This window comes from Drosophila elegans, unplaced genomic scaffold (assembly GCF_018152505.1).
Source record: "Drosophila elegans isolate 14027-0461.03 unplaced genomic scaffold, ASM1815250v1 contig_149, whole genome shotgun sequence".
Taxonomy (NCBI): Eukaryota; Metazoa; Arthropoda; class Insecta; order Diptera; family Drosophilidae; genus Drosophila; species Drosophila elegans.
Genome location: NW_024545513.1, coordinates 16,807,544 through 16,826,907, shown reverse-complemented (window position 1 = coordinate 16,826,907; position 19,364 = coordinate 16,807,544). Strand labels below are relative to the sequence as shown.

General features: G+C 37.8%; 2 protein-coding genes across 3 annotated transcripts in view; one reads left to right on the top strand and one right to left on the bottom strand.

Moving 5' to 3' along the window:
• The window catches only part of LOC108137626, a 64,560-nt gene that overhangs the window by 10,952 nt on the left and 34,244 nt on the right, over positions 1 to 19,364 (bottom strand). For both annotated transcript variants that reach the window (XM_041709051.1, XM_041709048.1), the window contains exons 5-6: positions 18,673 to 19,069; positions 18,053 to 18,453 (exon numbers count right to left, since the gene is read on the bottom strand). In XM_041709051.1, the coding sequence (XP_041564985.1) occupies positions 18,053 to 18,453; positions 18,673 to 19,069 (798 nt within the window). The remainder of the gene's footprint in view (positions 1 to 18,052; positions 18,454 to 18,672; positions 19,070 to 19,364) is intronic.
• LOC108137625 (serine-rich adhesin for platelets) lies at positions 9,821 to 16,074 on the top strand. Its single transcript, XM_017259399.2, has 2 exons — positions 9,821 to 13,805; positions 14,137 to 16,074. Exons 1-2 carry the CDS (start codon positions 13,354 to 13,356, stop codon positions 15,950 to 15,952), a joined length of 2,268 nt encoding a protein of 755 aa, XP_017114888.1. The 5' UTR covers positions 9,821 to 13,353; the 3' UTR covers positions 15,953 to 16,074.

Below are 19,364 nucleotides of genomic sequence, written 5' to 3'. Positions count from 1 at the left end.
TGTTAAGCGAGGGGCGGCACACGAACAGGTGGAACCGAGTTAACAGTTAACTGGGATGCCATTTTAACCCCACACACATACACACACACACACACACACACACACATACACCTACCCAAATAAATGAAGCATCAAAATGTAGGCAACGCTTTTTACCAGCATTGAAAAAGCTCAATCAAAATGCAATTATAGATTGCAAACTAAATAAAAATTACAAAATAAATATTTAATATTAATAACAGTAACAACAAGTCGAAAGCGATCAACAAATAGTGGGCAACCGAAAAAATCCTATAAGTCAAAATGAAATCACAAAATAAAAACAAGTTTGGCAAGTATTTTTAGGCTATAAATTGATTGACATGGTGATACTCTAGTCTTAAGTTTGAATTTATTTGATAGCTTAATATTCTAATTATTTTGTTGGCTTCAGGATTGAATATTCGGTTTGTTTCAGGTTCGATTTAAATTTATTTTCTTTAAAAAAATTTATCAAAACTTCATATTTTTTAATTTGTATTTTATACTCTGTAACCCCTTTTTATCAAGTAAATTTAAAAATGTACTACTATAGTTTAACTTAACAATTTTCTACCATTTGAAATACACACTCAACATAATGTTAAATGCTTTAATTTGTAAGTAAAGTTTTCATTAAACATTTATAAATACGAAATTGAAATAACATAAAACATAGGCTTTTAAAATCAAAATAATAACTGTAATAAAATGAATTTAAATTCCAGAACATCAATATGAAATGGGGGGAATTCATGGCACATCGACGGTAAAAACAGCCATGAAACAACAGCATCACCAAATAAATTAATTAATAAAAAGGCAATTGGTCGGCAACGGGGAAACCTGGGGGGATGGGGGGAGGGGGTTTGAACAGGAAAATGGGGTTTGGGTTTGGGTTGGCTGAGGTTGGCGGGCGGGGGCAAGGGGGTCGAGTGCCAGAGCAAACCTCGTCTTTTATTATTTAATTTAAAAAATATGATGTAAATATTTAATGCACTCCAGCGATGGCAACGCAAAAAAGAGAAATGAAAAGAAACGACCGCGAAAAATAAGTAAAAAAAAAACGGATTCATATTCATGATTATATGATTTAAAGATAATTCAGTTTGCTGGGATTGTGAGCCGTAATTAAATAAAATATTTGAAAAAAATAAATGTAATATTATATTTTTAACATTTATATTAAAGGCTTTAATTTGGCAAATATATTATATATAAATACATTCATTTTTTTATATTTTAAAGCCTTCAAGACAAGCCTTTTTGACTAATACCATAGTCCAAGCAATATTATTCAATTAAGTCTTAACCACAAAATGAAATGATTAACTGACCATCATTTTGATGGAACCTTATGTCACCTGATCAAATGTCAGGTACAATTGTCCTGATGTCCTGTTCGCCATAATAGACAGACGTGCCACTTCGACAAAATGTGGTCAAGTGTAATTAATGCATATTAATGGAAATTTGTGCTAATTAAATGTGACCTACAACACAGTTAACCACCCTTGTCAGCTTTCTTGATTTATACAATATATATTTATATATATATATATATATATATATATATATATATATATATATATATATATATATATATATATATATATATATATATAGCATACTTATTTGGGCGAAAAGTTAGCAATGGGAAATTCCCTAATGCATCACTACTTGTGCTTTAAAGTAATTCAATCAAATAATAACAACAAATAAGAAAAGCAAAGAAAACAAAAATTGAAAACTGTGATATGAATTTTCGTTGAGCTATTTTATTTTATTTTATTTTATTTTTTTGTTTGCTGACCAGCATCGTTCGTTGTCGTCAGCGGCTCTCTTTGCATTTCGATCAATTTTATTAATAATTCAATCAGTCAAAAAATTATTTGAACCGCCCCAAAGGAAAACAAAAAAGTTTCAACGCCGGCAGAGGCTGCAGCAGAGGAAGTGGGTGGGAGTGGAGCAAGAGGAAGAGGAAGAGGAAGATGAAGAGAAAGAGAAAGAGAAAGCGGAGAAAAGTGGAAGTTGGCATTGGGCTTGAGGTTTGGACTTTTCATGGTTTCTTGGCGCACACAGAAAATGTCAATTTAATAATACTTAATTGCTATATGTATAATATCTATAAGAATAATATTATTAATGTGTAGTATTTTTAAAGTTTTCTTTTTTAATTTTATGGTTTCAAATCTTTTAAATGTTTGATGTTTTTTACTGTTCATTTTTGAATATTATTATCCATATTTTATTATTAATATTTTCTGTCGGTTTTTTTTTTTTAAACCTAGAAATTTTATGAGCATTTCTTGTAAACTTATTAATCTTATGTAAATATGGGTTTTCCCGAATATAGTGTTTTTTTTTTATGTGTAACCATTATACTTTCTCATTTCCCACAGACTTTTCTACTTTGATTTGTGCAGTCGCGACTTTGGAGACAGGGAAAGACGCAAGAGAGAGAAAGCAGATGAAACGTGGAACATTGCGAGTTATTTGCACAGTAAAAAAAATAAAAAAAATAAAAAAAAAAATATCAGAACCAGGGGCAAAAAAAAGCGAAAACCAAAAGTAAATCAAAACGACAAACAAAACAAAACGAGACGCAGCAACGCACACCCCTATATTCCTTCTCTCTTTCTCTTTTCTTCCATCTCTGTTGCTCTGCTCTCGAAAATGAAATAATTCCATTAGTACAATTTCTTTTGCAAGTACATAGAGTAAATATTGAGGAGGTCTATGCAAGACGAGTGGGGGGGTGTGGGCATAAGAGGTTTGATAATGGGGGGGTGGTAAAGAGGGTGTGCGTGTGTGTGTGTAGGCCTAATGTCTCTATTTGTGGTTGGGATAATGTGTGTACGAGTAAGTGATGCTGCTGACCTAGTAAGTATTTTCCCAATTAGCATTCCGCATTCTTTTCAAACAGATTACTTAACACATTACCACACGCACTAACTACGCAACTTTACCTTTAACATAACCAAATTCCTTTTTTTAACTTACTCCTATACATATTACCACCACATAGCCCTTTTCTATCAAGTTTTTTTATAAAAAAAATTATTTTATTACCAAACACATAAGCACTTCCTTTTTTTTTGCCCTTACTTTTGCACCACCTCATTTGCAAGTTAGTCCACTGGATTAATTGTGCAATTAAATTTGGACCACTTTGGCAAATAGTTTTGACCAGCCAGCCAACAAACAGAATCAGCAAACAGAAATTAACCCCAACTTATTTAAGACCCTTTCCTTTTGCAATCGCTTGTGTAATTCCCATCGGTTTGTGAACTCTGCTGCAGCAGCACAAAATTTCTGCACAAGTTACCAAAAATTTATTTAACTTTCAATTAGACAATTGAAAACAACAACTGATGAGAGTTGGAAAATAAGAAGAGAGGAGAAGGGGTATACATTTAAACAGAACTAGATGATAATCAAAAAGAAATAAATAAGAATCCTACTTAATTAGTTTTTTTTAATTTTAATCATTTTAACCATCGAGTATTTTTTAGTTACTAAAACAATGCGAATGCAAAAATGCGTTTTCAAATATCTAATATAAACTTTTTAAATTTCAACCCTTTTAATTATTATATTATCCGTGTAATGATTTAATAAATTTATCATATGCATTATTAATAAATTCTTTATTAAATTATTAAAAAAAAACTAATTGAAATATGAAAGTAAAATAATAAAAACTTAAAAACCAAGATATACTCTATCAAATTTTTAATAATTTAATTTATAAGTTTATTGTTTTAATATAAACATTAAGAATATTATAAAACATTTTAATACAATTTAGTGTTTTTGATCATACAATCACAATTGTTTCTCAAAAAGAGTATTCTTTAAAAAAATCAGAAAAACAGAAAGTTTTATATATCAAAAGAGGTTATTTGTATATAAAAAGGTTTAACAATTTATTGTATTTATTTAATGCAAATCAAGATACGCAAATCCAATGAAATGTGCCACAGCAACTATAATAAATAACAATCAATTTTGGAGATCAAAAGTGCTGCACAGCAACAACAGCAACAACAGCAATGGGAAATCGCCGAGAGAAGCGCAACAACAATATCAATGGAAATGCTGAAAGCGGCCAATTAAAAAATATAAGCGAAACCGGAACACAAGAGCAAGCAAAACGATGGCAGGACGAAAAAGGACGAAGAGGTGGAAGGAAACAGAAGAAGGACGCAGGACACCACCGCTAATTAGCACCATGGGGAATTTGTTGTTGGCAGAGCACAAGAAGAAGCAGCAGCAGCAGTGGCAGCTGGAGCAAAACTTGCGTAAGCAGAAGAAGTCGAGTTGCCAACTTGCGCAAACATCAAAGAGCAGCGAAATCACTGGATGATGGCGGTGGTGGCGATGGTGATGGTGGTGGTGGTGGTAGTGGCAAGTGGGCGTTGGACGGCGGACAGAAAGTGGGCGTGGACTACAAGGAATTATGGCATGCACATATGCAAAGAGAGCGGTAGCGGAAAAAGGGGGCGGTGGGGGCGTGCAGCGGCACAGGGCAATCACACAGAGAAAAACAGTCAACCAATCCACTTTGTATGTTTTGTATAACTAACTAACTTACCCATTACACTTTTAAATAAATAAAAAATATAAATGTATATTTAAAAACAATTTTTTATTTTTTAAAAAACAATATACTATGCATTTCAATCATAACTTTCTGGTACTTTGTTTAATATTTTCATATTATAAATATAATTTTATTTCATTTTTATACGACTATTAACATTTTAATGGCAAATACTTAATGTGAGCAATAAGTGCCATGTCATAGAACATTTTTTCTCAGTGTGACAGCAGAGCGAGCAGATAGTGAGCACCGTATAATTGTAAATACAGTTAATATGAACGTCGCTTGGCGGCAAAGGCAGCAAACGCTTTGCTTGGCACTTTTAATTTACGAAATGGTGTTGATTTAACGGCAAAGGCGGCACTGGCTCAACATAAACGGAGCGGAGCGGGAAAAACGGAGCAAAATAAAGGCGGGGGAAAGCGGGGAAAGCAGCATCAGTGGCAGCCCAACACAAAAGAAAATTGAAAATACAAAAAAAAAAAAAAATAAAGGAAAAGCATATTTTATTCCGGGCAATTGTGGCCGTCATTTCACTGGAGCCCTAAAAGTGCACATGTGTGTGTGATTGAATGCACTGGGAAAAAATAAGTTCGAGTTATTGCGGACATATCTAAATGTAGGTAGGTTGGTAAAATAGAGCATCTGGAAAATCAAATCTTATTTGCCAAAATATCTGCATATTAAAAATCACTTGAAATCACTTGATTTAAAGTTTTATTAAACTATATATAAACTTCAAGAAAGTGCAGTTTAAATATAAAAAAAAAAAAACAAAAAATAACATTTGTTTGGCCCTATAAATATACCATAAATATTAAAATATTTTTCTCTGTATGTTAGAATCCTTGCTTTTTGGACAACGATTTTCTCTGATTAATAAACAGACAGAGAGAGAGAAAAGCAGAGGGAGGGAAAGAGATAGCGAGTACGAGTGCGCTAGCGATAATCAAAAGGGTGTGCAATTTTAATTGAGCAATTTAATTACATATGTAAGCAAAAGTCTCAGTCGGTAGAGACAGAGATAGAGAGAGAGAGAGTGAAAGAGAGCGAGTTGTAGATAAAGAAGCCGCACATACAATTACCAACAGATGATTTCTCTTTCTCTCACCCTGAATTTGTGTGCGTGTGTGAGTGTGTGTGTTGGCTTTTTGTTGGATTATTTTTGGGAGGCCTTTTCGGTTTTTTGTCAGTTTCAGTTTAAGTTGAAGTTAAAGTTTAAGTTGATAATTAGTTTGTCAGCGCCCAAAAGCAAGCAACAGTTTCTTGTTGTACCCATTTGCTTGCTTTTCGACTCTCTCTCTCTCTCTCTCTCTCTCTCTGAGTTTTAATTGAGTTAAAAAGGTTGCCAAAAACAATTATATTGCTAATTGTGGCATTTAAAATTTATTTGATTTTTAAAACAATTTCTTTTTTCCTTTTCAAAGTTAAAAAAATACTCATAAGTTAAAGGAAAAGTAAAGAAAAGGCAAAACTTATATATCAAGGATCTAAAAAGCTATAATATATATGATTTGGTTTATTTTCATAAGAACATATTGACAGTTATGAATTTTAATATATATAGATAGCTTTACTTTTCCTTTTCCATAAAAGCGAATAAGCTCCTCTTACGCAAAAAAAAAAACAGACAGTATAGCAAAACTTAGATATGGCGCGTTAATATTTCCCCTCAACTCATTTAATCTCTTTGGGGGATATATCAACAATCAGAGCAGAGACAATTAGACCCCATTATCCCATTTGCCCGCTCTATTTCCCTATTGCACCTGTGCTTCCTTTATGCATTACATGCGGGGCAATTAGAAAGACGCGTTTACCGCTACACTACAAGAAAATATCCTAATCCGAATTTAAAAACAATGCGTTCTTAAAACCTTTTTGATAGTATTAACAATTTTGATCTTAAACGGAATACACTTCTTTATTATTCCATAACTTAAGTACCAATTTAAATAATTTTAATGCTGGAAAATAAGTAACCGTATACAAGGAAGTAGGTTCAACAAATTCTTATTCTTGATTTAAGTACGTGTTTTTAAAGCATATATTAAGAAATGAAACAAATGAGTAATGGATTAGTCAAACATCCCAAATTCAAAACGATCAATTTGAAAGATAATGGAGTTTGAAAATCAAAAAGTTAATTATCAATATAACTTATCGCCATTTATTTTCAAGCTAGAAGTTAGATAAAAGTTAGCTGATCTCTGGTTCAAAATAAACTGAAATATAAAATATTTTCCAAAGTGCTTTTCACCGAGGTTGACACATTTTGAGCGGGCCGAAAAACTCTCGACCTGACCAAAACTAATGGCGGCTATACTGAACTGAACTGAACTGAACAGGATGGATATATTTCGGTGGGGTTGGTGGGGGGTATGGGGAATATTGGTATTGGACAGATGGATTGGATTCAAAAGCAGGTTGTTTAATGGGTGGGCGCATATCTCTGGCAGATAAGCTTACGAATTGTGAAATGCGAGTGAGTAATTATGATTTACTAATTAGCAAACACACTCGCAGCGAGAGCCGCAAAACTGACAAACTGCCAGGCAAACAATTTGGCTGCGGATGTGGAAAGCAGGGAAATGCGAATGCGAATGCGGATGCGAATGCGGATGTGGATGCGGATGTGAATGTGGATACGAAAGTGAATTGGCGGCTAATGCGCTGGACAAACAAAAATGAAACACACAGAAGTGGAGCCACAAGCCTGAGACACACACAAACACACACACACACAAACACACCCACACAAAAGTCTATTAATTAGCTGCACCAACAGGAGGCCCCCCCCCCCCCTGCCCCCTCCACTGTCCCCCTCTTTAGCTGTAACGCGTGCAACGAGGATTTGCTCATCAAATTCGCTAATTGTTTTTGCTTTGGCCAGGCAGGCAGGCAGGTAGGCAACACACACCAAAATAACCCCTCTCCCAAAAAAAAAAAAAAAAATCAGATGGGGTGTAGCAACGTGTACGCACGCGAGAATCCAAACAATTAGCGTAATTTCAATTTTGTTGAAAATTTCATAAACGGCGACCAGTCTTTTGCCAAGTGACTTTTGCAGCAACAGCAGCATTGACCCCCCCTCCCCCCCCCTAAAAACCCACCCATCCAGCCCCGCCCCCCCTTTACCGTTACGCCCCTGGGGACATTGGGCAGTTAAGCCGCGCTCTGCCGCGTGTTGCATACTTTTGGCCGCTTTTTGACAGCCAACCCACGAAAAATGGCGCAGTAAAACATCAGAAATTGCATTCTGCAGCAGCAGCGCATTCAGGTGAAACGCGAAATGCAATGCCAAAAATCAACCCCAACCACTTCTTATGCACTTCGTTTACTTTCCATCAGCATAATGCACAAAAGAGCAACAGGGAGAGTGGATCACTTAAAATGCAATGAACAAATTAATAAACAACAACAACAATGGCACCGTGTCACCAGTTTAATTGCCCAAAGAGGATAAAACACACCCAAACACACACCTGAGGTCGAAATAATAGTACTGAAAACTCCTCTAGAAATCAGTTAACCAATTATAATGCTAAAATCTAAGTAAATTTAAAAGGACTTAATTGAAATATTCTTCTCAAACAATATTTTACAATTTTTTTCGATTTCTTCTCTATAAGTAAAAATATTAAAAAAAAAAAAAAAACAAGAACAAGAACAACACAAACAATTGTAAAAACCTAAAAAAAAAACATAAACCTGAAAACTAAGTTGTCCCTTCATTTTTTGTTCAATAAATGCTTTCATATTTTTGATGTTTTAAAGTGGTTTTTGATAGAGCATGCTAAATATAAAAGTAGAACTATTATTTTGTTGGCAACTGTAAACGGCCCACTCTTTCCCTGTGCAATGCTTTCAAATTTAGTTTTTGGCGCTTTTTTTTTTTAGTGTTTTTTGAGTGCTTTGGCTTCTTTGGCTGCCTTCTTTTTTTTCGTGTTTTTAGGTTGTTGTTTCACACACACAAAAAGAATTTTTAACTAACACAAAATGGCTGTTGATTTGTATGAGAATAGAGGGAGGAGGTAAAGGGAAGGCGTGGCAGGTTGGGGGAGTCGGAATATATACTCCCTGGGGTCCTGGCTGGGGATTAGTGCGTTATTCGGTTTCATCGCACCCTTTTGCCCAAAGTTCAATTGCAATCTTGTTGCCGATGTTGCTGTTGTTGCTGCTGTTGCTGTTGTTGCTGCTGTTGTTGTTGTTGTTGTTGTTGGCAAGTAAATATACAACACCACACAAGAGAAAAACGCAGATTGCTCACTCACCTTGCACTCTTTCCCCTCAAGCCTACACAGCGAAAAATGTTTTATAAGTTATTACTTTAACGCAAAAATCAAATTCTTGTCTTCTGGGTGTTTTTATAAATTTATTTATATTTATATTATATTTCTTTCAAGAAGAATATAAATAAGATTTCTTTTTATTTTCCAAAAAAAACCTCTAGAGTTTGTAACCTATTTATTTAAGCTATTGAACATATTTATTAACATAAAAAAGAATATATTACTTTAAGAGTTTAATTTTTAATAAAGATTTCAAAAAATAAATATAAATTTATGAAATGCTTAACATTTTATCATTTTTGTACAATAAAAACATTTAATTTCCTTTCATTTTACCAGGATTGTAAGAAAACTTAAGAGATTGTGTCTCAAAAGTATGCTACGATTTGTTTTGAAAACTCGAAGTAGTAACGCTATAATCGCTTTTCAATATATAATATCCACATACTTTTTTTCGAGTGCATATATCCTGCATATCCTGCCCGTTGGCTGTTGCCTTCGGCTCTTTGCTTCGCCCGTTGTTGTGTCTTTTTTCGTGCTCTTGTTTTTCGGTGTGCGTTTGGTTTATTAATGTTGACCGTCAATTATGTTTTAATTGTCATAAAAGGTTTGTCCCTTTTGACTCGCTCCCCAGAAGCGGGAGGCGCAAAAAAAAAACGAAGAGGATGCTGGTGGGTGGCAGAATATCCTCTGCATACGTATGTGTGTGTGGGTGGGTGGTGTGGAGTAGAGTGGAGTGTATGCAAACAATAAAATCCAACTGGGATAAGCTGCAGCTGAGCGAGAGGAAAGATGGCGAGCGGAACAGAAGTTGCTTGTCAACATGGACAAAGCTGAATGTGTGTGTGGGTGTGGGTGTGTGTGAGTGTGAGTGTGTGTGTGTGTGGGTAAGCCAGTTGACAGGTGAGTGAGTGTGTGTGTGTGTAATGTTGCTGCTTTTGCTGCTGTTGCTGTTGCTGTTGTTGTCCTGTTGATGTTGCCGCTTCGATTTGGTTTTCCGGTTGTCAGGCAATTTGCCAACTTACTGCAAAGATCAGCACAAAGTGTAACCCACACACAAAGAGAGGGCAAAAGTGACACGGCAAGGAAATCTTTGCGCTTCTTTTTCCAACGTTTCATTAATTGAATTGATTTGCATGGCAACTGACTGCAAGTGGCACAATTCCACCATGCAACAATATGCAAATGCAGTGGCTCATCGAAATAATTGATATACAAGTCTATCGCATGTATTTACATTTTACATCGATTAGCCAACATTCAAAACCGATAATTTTGTCTTCCAGATATGACAATCATATTGGAATGATGCATTCAAATAGTTATTTAAACATTATGAAAATGGCCATTTTGTTGATTAACCAATCAGAGGTTTTATTATTATTTTAAATAAGAGCGATTACGATTTGCGTCACTGGTTATTTATTTATTTAAGTTTGCTGCTTACGACAAATTTAACGCTTAAGCATTTTATGCACATACAGCATCGAAAAGTTGAAAGTATTTACAACACCTACACATTTGTAAAACATGGCGATTATAAAAGATTTTAATACAACCCGTTAAACCATACATCAAACAGTTAATAAAAACACTTTTTAATTGAGAGCAAGAGAATATTCAACTGGATTCAAATGAAAAGCGATCAGAAGATCGATAGTCATTGAATAAGAAACGACTTTGATTTCCAGCTACATATGAATAATTGAAAAATTGAAAAACCTCAAAAAAAAAAAGGAGACATCACATATATATGTATAAGGATGCGGATTCAGGACACGGGCTTAATGCAACGTTTAAAATGTGGCAGATTGACGACGCGACGTCAGAAGAGCGCTTCTGCATTTCCAATTTTTCAATTTTCCACTTTTTTAAACACATTGTTTTTCCATACATTTGTTGCTACCGATGTGCGCTACTGGTGCCAATTTATGAAATTTATTTTTTGCCTACGTTGTGATTATTTATTCAAAAAGTTGGCCTCGGCCAGCGTCTGGTGGTCCTACCCACCCCCTCCCCCGCTCCCTTTGCCCCTCCTGTCCTTGCAGATATCCTGCAGTCAGGACTCTCGCCATCTCTCTTGTTGTAATTGCAATTGTTGTCTGTGGGGGTGGGGTAAATAAATTAATAACACAATTTATGCATGACGCACATTTATAATTACATTTGGAAATAATTTAATTAAAATTGTTAACGCTTGATTGAAGTTAAATCGAATCGGACAAGACGGACAGCGGCAGGTAGTGAGTGCGAGAGAGAGAGAGAGAGAGAGAGAGAGAGAGAGAGAGAGAAAGAGCGAGTCCTTACAAAAGTGACTTAATTAAATTAGCCCATCAATAAGGGACATAATATAATAAAATGCCAACAAACTGACCAATTGCCATATCGGTCAACCGAAATCAGTCCTCCTCGCAGAGGTTCTGGTATTTGAAAAGTGTTTCAGGTACACGGAAAAAGGACATTCATTTGCCAGGTGGAAAAAGGACAGGAATGTTAGTTGGTTACTCAAATAAACCGATCAGCAGTAACGGTAATTAAAAGCCAACCAAATGACCAAATAAGCCACACAAAAAAAAACCAAAAAAAAAATAAAAAAAAAAATTGGTCAACGACAACTGTGTATGCTGATGGAAATCTTAGAAAAATAATACAAAGAAATCGAGTTGCAAAGACTCAAAGCTGAAAATACTCTATAAATGCATGCATTGGATTACAAAAAATAAAAAAAAAATTGCCATAAATTGGCATAAAAATAATACAATGATTTTGAATTGATGTCACATATTTTTAGGGCAACAAAAAATAGATTTCGAATTTCAGAGCGCACTCAACTATGCCGTAATCCCCCCAATTAATTCCAGGGTATTTCTTTGGGTAAACGCTAATAGCTGATTGGGAATTCGAACTGCAAGACCACAAAACAACTCACACATTTACAGGTGCAGATAAGGCAAAAGCACACACTCGCATTTGTGAGCAGTAAACCAACATGGCAAACGCACACACAGATACAAGCTATGTGTAAATAAGTGTTGGTTATGCCCACAAATCAATTAAGTCGATTGGGCCAACATTTTCGGCTGGTAACACACACTCACACACACACACACACACACACTCGCACACACACACTCGCACACACACACACATGCACAAGAAAATTGGTAAAGAGTTGTTAAGCGCCCAAAATGACACATGCGAAAGTGGAGAAGAGGACTCAAAGGAACCGCGAAGCTGAATTCCGCCACTGCAATCGGGCCAAAATGCAGGAGACAGAAAAAAAAAGGAAAAAGGAGGAGTGAGGGAAAAGGTGGAAAAACCCCGAAATTAACCCCAAATGTAGGCAAGAACAAGCTATCTTAAATATTGGCTAATTTATATAAAAACCAACTAGCAGTTGGAAAAGCAAATCAAATCAACAAGACCAACAACAACTATTCAGCTTCCGGTCAGAGTTGTCAACTTTGCTAAACATATCTTCAAATATCTGTAAAATATCACTTGCATAATATTTCAATATTTTCAGCTTCCGGCCAGAGTTGCTAACTTTTTTGTGCAACAAACAATTGGTAAACATATCTTCAAATATCTCTGAAATATCACTTTTTCACAAGCGTATGTTAAAAGTACATTAAAATGGGTTTTTACTAACTGGGTATACTGATAATATTTCAATATTTTCAGCTTCCGGCCAGTGTTGTCAACTTTTTAAAACGCGCAAATTGCTAAACATATTTTCAAATATTTTTGATAAATAGCCCCACTGACTGACTAAATCAATTGGATAGATAAATCAATTTCATGATATTTACAAATTATTTATTGAATTGTTTTGGACTAGTGTTCGAAGTATTGATTGTTAAAAGAAATTGGACTGAAAAATGTTTTCCCTAATTACTTGATAGTTTGAAAACAACCGTAAAATTTGAAAACTCGTCTACTCGACGTTGTAAGTCTAGAAAATATTTAATATTTAATTAAGATATTATACTTAGGTTGAAAATTCTTAGCTAATTCCCTAGAAACTCCTTGAAAACTCGACTACAAGACAATCTTTATGTCCAGAAAACATTTTATATGTTAATAATAAGACTATTTTTTGGGCGGCTTTAAAAGAGCCAGTGTGTCGGCTCGGGCGACGAGTGGAAACGAATCCTCGTCGGCCGAAGGACAATGCCGAGCGTGGCACGTTGCTTTGGCTGCCGGGGCGTATAAATACCGGAGACGCACGGCCGTCGACCATCAGTTATCCAGCCGATTTCCCCTTGGAAACGCGACGTGCAACGTATTACGTCGTGCTCCTTACGTTCGTCCTTTGTCGAAAATCTCGAAGCGGAATAAGAGCTAGCAACGTTTTTTGTTTTGTTTGTTTCGTTTGTTTCGTTTGTTTGTTTGTTTGTTATTGTGCCCCAGCAGACAGAGCACCACGTGTGTGCAATGTTCACCAATTGGCTGACGGGCAGCAGCAGCAGCAGCAGCAACAGTAGCGGCACGCCGGCCACTCGCTCCTCAACGTCCGGCGTAGTTAGTGCCTCTGCTTTGGTGATGAGCTCGCCACCGGATGTGATCCTGGAGGTCGGTCCCGCGCCCACCAGTGTGCGATTCGTGGCCCACTCGTTGGTGCTGGGCATGCATAGTGGTTACCTGCGATCCGCCATCCGATTGGATGAGGCAGCAGCTGCGGCACCACAAGCCACAAACTCCAATCCATCGGCCACCACGGCAACGGGTGAACTATTACTATATCTGAGCAATGTCACCGCCGATCAATTTGCCCCGCTGCTCACGTATATGTATACGGGATATCTGGACCTGACCGTCGACAATATCTTTGCCGTTCTGCTGGCCACCCATGTACTGCATATGCCAAGAGCTTTGGAAATCTGCCGGTGGGTTTTGGGTCACCACATTTCCATATATTTTTTAAGGCAAATGTCTCAAAAGATATATGTACTTTCATAGAATCATATCAATCAATCCAATAATCAATCATTTGATATAGTTGATATTTTTAACATTTAAAACGAAATATTTATGATAGAGATCTTTAAATGTTTCTCTGCATAAAATATATTTCTATTCGAAAATTCACATCAATCGAATGAATAACTTGGTTCTTTCAATTGGTAATTGTAAATATTTTGAACTTTTCTCTTCTTTTTTTCAATTGTAAAAATCAAAATTGAAGTTTTTGATTGTGATTTGATGTTCATTTTCCAGCTCCTTTTTGGCGCGAGCTCAAACGGAGGGCTACTTGAACGGCAATCCCGCCCAGCTTTGTCCAGTGGCCAGCATTCCAGCCAAGGTCATCCGGCCGATACCCAGCAAGGCCACCCTGCCGAATTTCGGTTTCCTGCCCATGCCAACTACTGCTCCTCCTCCCCCACCTCCTCCTCCTCCACCTCCACCTCCGCCTTCTGATCCAGCTCCAGTTCCAACTCCTTCTTCGCATCCAGCTCAAAGTACAGCGCTTAGTTCGTTTGGCGCTGGCACATCGCTTATGGACGAACCCACAACCATTCGCGTTAACGACGAAGAAGAGGATGAGGATGTGGAGGTCTTTATAGACAGCAATACAGTGACGGATAACGAGGCCGATCCCGAACCGGATGTCGACATGGACTGCAATGTTTCGGTGGTTAGTTCCCTGGCCGGAAGCAGTGCCGGCAGCCTAAACATCGAGCGTCTGGATGTGAAGCCATCAACTCCAATACCTGCTGCTATTGCTGTTGCTGTTGGCGTTGCTCCATCCGTAAACATTCCATCCACGGCCAAATCGCAATCTCAGAATCTGCAGCCCAAACTGCACAACTCGAAAAGGGAAGCAATGCCAAAGGGAAGGGGTAACAAAGGCACCGCGACAAGATCGAGAAAATCCAGTGGTCTGCAGGTGGCCAAGGCTCCGGTGCCGGCTGCCCAATTGGAAATGGCCAATGCCCAATCGATGACACCCTCGAAATTCATCATCGATGTGGCCAGTTGCGATGGACCGGTGAGATTTCGCCGAATTCTAAACACAGCCTATGGCCATAAGCCCGAGGACTTGACATCACTAGCCGGCGAGGGAGCAGGCGGTAGAGGAGCAGCTGATGCTGCAGGATCATCGGCGGGTGAGCAACATCGCAGCCAGCAGAGCGTTAGCTATTCGTTTCACCAGCAAATGGCCAGAGCCATAAGCAGTCAGCAGCGACAGCAGAGCCACCAGCAGAGCCACCAGCAGCAGCAGCAGCAACAGGAGGAGTGTGAAAATAGTGGTGATGCCATGAAAACAACAGCTGGCAAACAACGGCTGGCCACAGGAGCCACTTCATCAGCGTCCACCGCATCGGGTGGCGGCGGCAATGCAACAACAACAACAACAACAACGACGACAACAGCAACGGGCAATGGGAATAGAAGACAGCAGGCAGGCACAGGATCATCGACTTCGATCAGTGGCAATCACGAAGTATATGTATGCGTGTATTGCAAGCATACATTTAAATCGCAATATTGTTATCAAAAACATGCCAAGCGCCATTTGAATCCCCTCAGTTTGACCACGACGGACAAGAAATTGCTCGTCGAACCGCTAACTTTGTTGGCCAGCAGCAGTAATGGTCTGGAAACGGATAGCCAACTGATTGGAGGTCAAAGTGCAACGGCAACGTTGATCGGTGGAGGAGGAGGAGGAGGAGGTGGAGCAACGACAATTGCAACAGGAGGAGCAACATCGGCGGCATTGCTGCGGCGTGAAGTGCGACCACTTGACATGAATGTGCAATATTATCCATGCAAAACCTGTGGCAGCAAATTCCCCAGCTACTATTTCGTGCACAAGCATCGCAAAATGTGCCATGCTGATGAAATCGAAGCAACTGCCACCAGCAACACGAGCAATACGAGCAACACTAGCAACACGAGCAACAACAGCAGCAGCAACATCAGCAGTAGCAGCAGCAGCAGCAGCTACGGCAGCAACGGCAACACGAAACGCGAGACAGCAGCAGCAACAACTGTCGAGGATCAGACACCGCAGCAGCAACATCAACAATAATCCTAAGATTTATGGCAACGCACTCAAAGCTAAATCAAAGCAACGAAATCTACGAATTTATATACACCAAAATCACAACACACAAACACACACAAGCTAAATGTGTTTTTTTTTTTTTTTTGTCGCTATAGAAATAAAAAGTATTTAAACTATCAAAGGGTTCAATTTTTGATATATATTTCAGTCCAACAAGTGAAATAAAAAATTGGAAATCTCTAAAAGGTAATACGAAAATAAATTGAAGGTGGAAAAATCGGTTAATGCCAATTTTATATTGATTGTAGTGATAAAATTAAAATTAAATCAATGCAAAACAAAATAATTATGTAAAACCTATTGCTTTATATCCAACAACAAAGTCAACGATTTCACTTTTTTATCGAAATTTTATATCGAAGTCGTTTTTAAATTTTTTCCAATTTTCCAGTTTCTTTAAATTATGAAAAAGTAACGTTAGCAGGTAGGTAAAAATCAAACACAAAATAACGGAAAACATTAGTTTAAAAGAGATCCATCCATTTCCATTTTAATTGAATTTATAAATGCTTTAATTCCATAATTGATCCGATTTTTTTTGTATCGTTAATCGAGAATCAAATCGTCAACTGTCCCACAACTTGATCCACTTTATCAGCTCTTAAAACGCAGATTAAAATGCGACTGAAAACAGAGGGTACTATGCAAAGGTAAACAATCCTTGCCCCGAAGTTTAATAATTAAATGAAATCACTTGCATAATAAAAAGGACGGTTACAAAAAAGACTTTAATTTAATTGAGTTTAATTAACTCGCCAGGGAGATGACAGCCAACAAGGCCGAGTGAAGCGAAGATGATGAGAAGGGGAGGTGTGTGGGTGTGAGTGGGTGTAAGTGGGTGGTGGTGGGTTAGTCTGGTGGGCGGTGGTGCAAACAAAACTGCAAGCGGCCGAAAAACGTTGAGTTGAAAAAAAATTGTTAAGAGAGACTACTCAAGGGGGGGGGGAAGTAAAAAGTTAACCACCAATTGAGCCACAATTTCTTTTTTGTCCACCTCCTCCTCCCTCCTCCTCCTCCTCTGGGTTTTGCCCCTCATCTATGTCAACTCTTTTTTTTTTTTTTTTTTTTTTTGCCCTGGACTCGTCGACGACTTGTCTTGAGGCCATATAGAGCGCGAGCAGCTCAGTCAGTGTTTTATTTGTTTAATTTTTTTTTTTTTTTTTGATGAAATATTAATCGAAAACGCTGGCGGAGAAGCAGCGCAAACAGAAGGCAAAGGACACGAAGATAGAGAACCAGATCTGATTGGATCGAGGGGGTGGGTGGGCTAGGTGGATGGATGGTTTCATTAAGCGGCACAAAAGAGACTGCACCACATTGCAGTTGTCAATGGTGGGAAATGCATTTTTGATAAGCTCCATTAAGTGGTAGAGGAGACCAAAAGGACCGTAACAACATAGCAATGTTAAATTGTAATAAAATAAAGAGAAGACAAAAGTAAAAAGCTTCAACAGGATAACAGAAAGCTTTAAAGCTGGCAGGATATTCTGCGTGAAAGCTTCTCTCGTAAGCTTTAAACTTTGTATCAACGAAAGCTTTCAGAGTAATTTAAAGTAAAAGCTATGGTTTTCAAACACAATAAAAGCTTGACAGAATCCCTTAATAAAATTAAAATTTCTTTAAGGACATGTACGCTTTAAAGCTAAGATTTTTTGTCAACGAATTGCCAGTTCAAAAAATCTTCTGTTTAAACTTACTTTTCTTTCATCAATTTTAAAATTAAATTCATTACCAAAGTAAGAAAAATATATCAAAATGTGGACAAATACTGATTTTAATAAGATAATTTCAAACTTGAACTAGAGTAGCTAGTTTGAGATACATTTAATACCTTTTCTATCAAAATTAAATTTTAAATAACTTATTAGCATTGGTATTAAGCTGGAAAATCCCAACCGATCTAACTATAAATAACATTACGAGTTTCATATAATCCCTTTAATATCTAGGCACAAATTCAATCCTAATCCTGTATCTGGTTAGTTGAATGATTCAATATATAATGGGACACTAATTTATGCAATCCCTTTAAATAGTAATAGTAATAGTAATTTCGGCACTTACCTTTGCCATCGAGGGCGAGAATGTCGGAGGCGTTGACCATTGAGTTGGCGCTTCCGTCCGCCAGTAAAGGCATTGAGGTCGCCGTAGCCGTGGCCGTGGTGGTCGCCGTGCTGGAGGAGATGGCTCCCGATGCGGTGGACATTATGGAGGCGGCACTGATCAGCAACATCGATGACGAGGACGCCGCCGCCGCAATGGATGTGACCACCGAAGTGGAAGACGCCGATGGCAGCGATAATTTGCCAATCGAAGCGTCTTTGGCATTGGCCTTCATGCCATGGTTGTTGCTAATGTTGCTGTTGCTGTTGCTGTTGCCGCTGGTGTTGCTATTGGCATTAGCCGATGTTGCATTACCGGTCGCCTCACCAGAATTCAGTTCGAAACGCTTCCTCTTGGATTCACTGCAAAATCGAGCGAGATGGCAATAGTTAGTTATAGTCTCTACTGAATATACATAAATGTGATCCAAAATAAGCACATGAAACTCGATTATATTAGAGGTTATTAAATATAAAACATATGAAATTATGCATCCTTAAAGACATTATTTCTTTTAAGATCCAAATATTCTTGTGCATTAGTTTAATTCACATTTGTATATTTTTTTGTAGACAGCTCACCTAACATCCGAGTGCAGATCATTGCCGGCTCCCAATCCCTCGACCTGGGCCGCCTTTAGTTTTTGGCCAAGATAGTTGCCAGCCGTGGTGGCCGTATGGGCAAAGGTGGGCACTCCACTACCAGCACCACTTTCACCCGCTGCCGTCGACGATGATGTGGAATTCGAAGGAGCCCTTGTGGGCGGTGTTGTCTTGACGATTTTATCGCCAACCGTCGTGCCCGTGGCATTCGCCGCTGCTCCAGAACCAGGTGCTGCTCCACCGGACGCTGATTCCTCGCCACCCGGAGTCGCCTTCAAATTGGCCATGACCACGGTCTGGTAGCCAGGCTTAAAGCCGTTCAACGTTACGCCCTGTGGCGCTGCAGCGGCAGATGTGGTGTTGCTGCCACCGTTGGCTAAAAGAAAAAAATATTACAATATTATTATAATACAAGTTTAAGGAACAAGTTTGCCACTACTTTTTATCAATAGTTTTAAGTAAATAACTTATCCAAATGCCAATGGTTAATAGCGATTGGAAAACTTTTTATGACAGACTTTCATTGTCAAGCGATTTTCAACTTTAGCTAGTTTAAAAAGTTTAAAAAGTGTTTTAAAAATAACTCTGTTTTAAAGTTTAACAAAAATCATATTCAATTACCTATAAGCCATTGCAAAATTTTTACGAATTATTTTTCATATCATACTTCC

What these genes read in the sequence shown, in the direction of transcription:
- LOC108137625 (XM_017259399.2), top strand. Translation starts at nt 13,354, where the DNA reads ATGTTCACCAATTGGCTGACGGGCAGCAGCAGCAGCAGCAGCAACAGT. An exon ending in AGAGCTTTGGAAATCTGCCG is followed by an intron (nt 13,806 to 14,136) that starts GTGGGTTTTGGG and finishes TTCATTTTCCAG; the next exon opens with CTCCTTTTTGGCGCGAGCTC.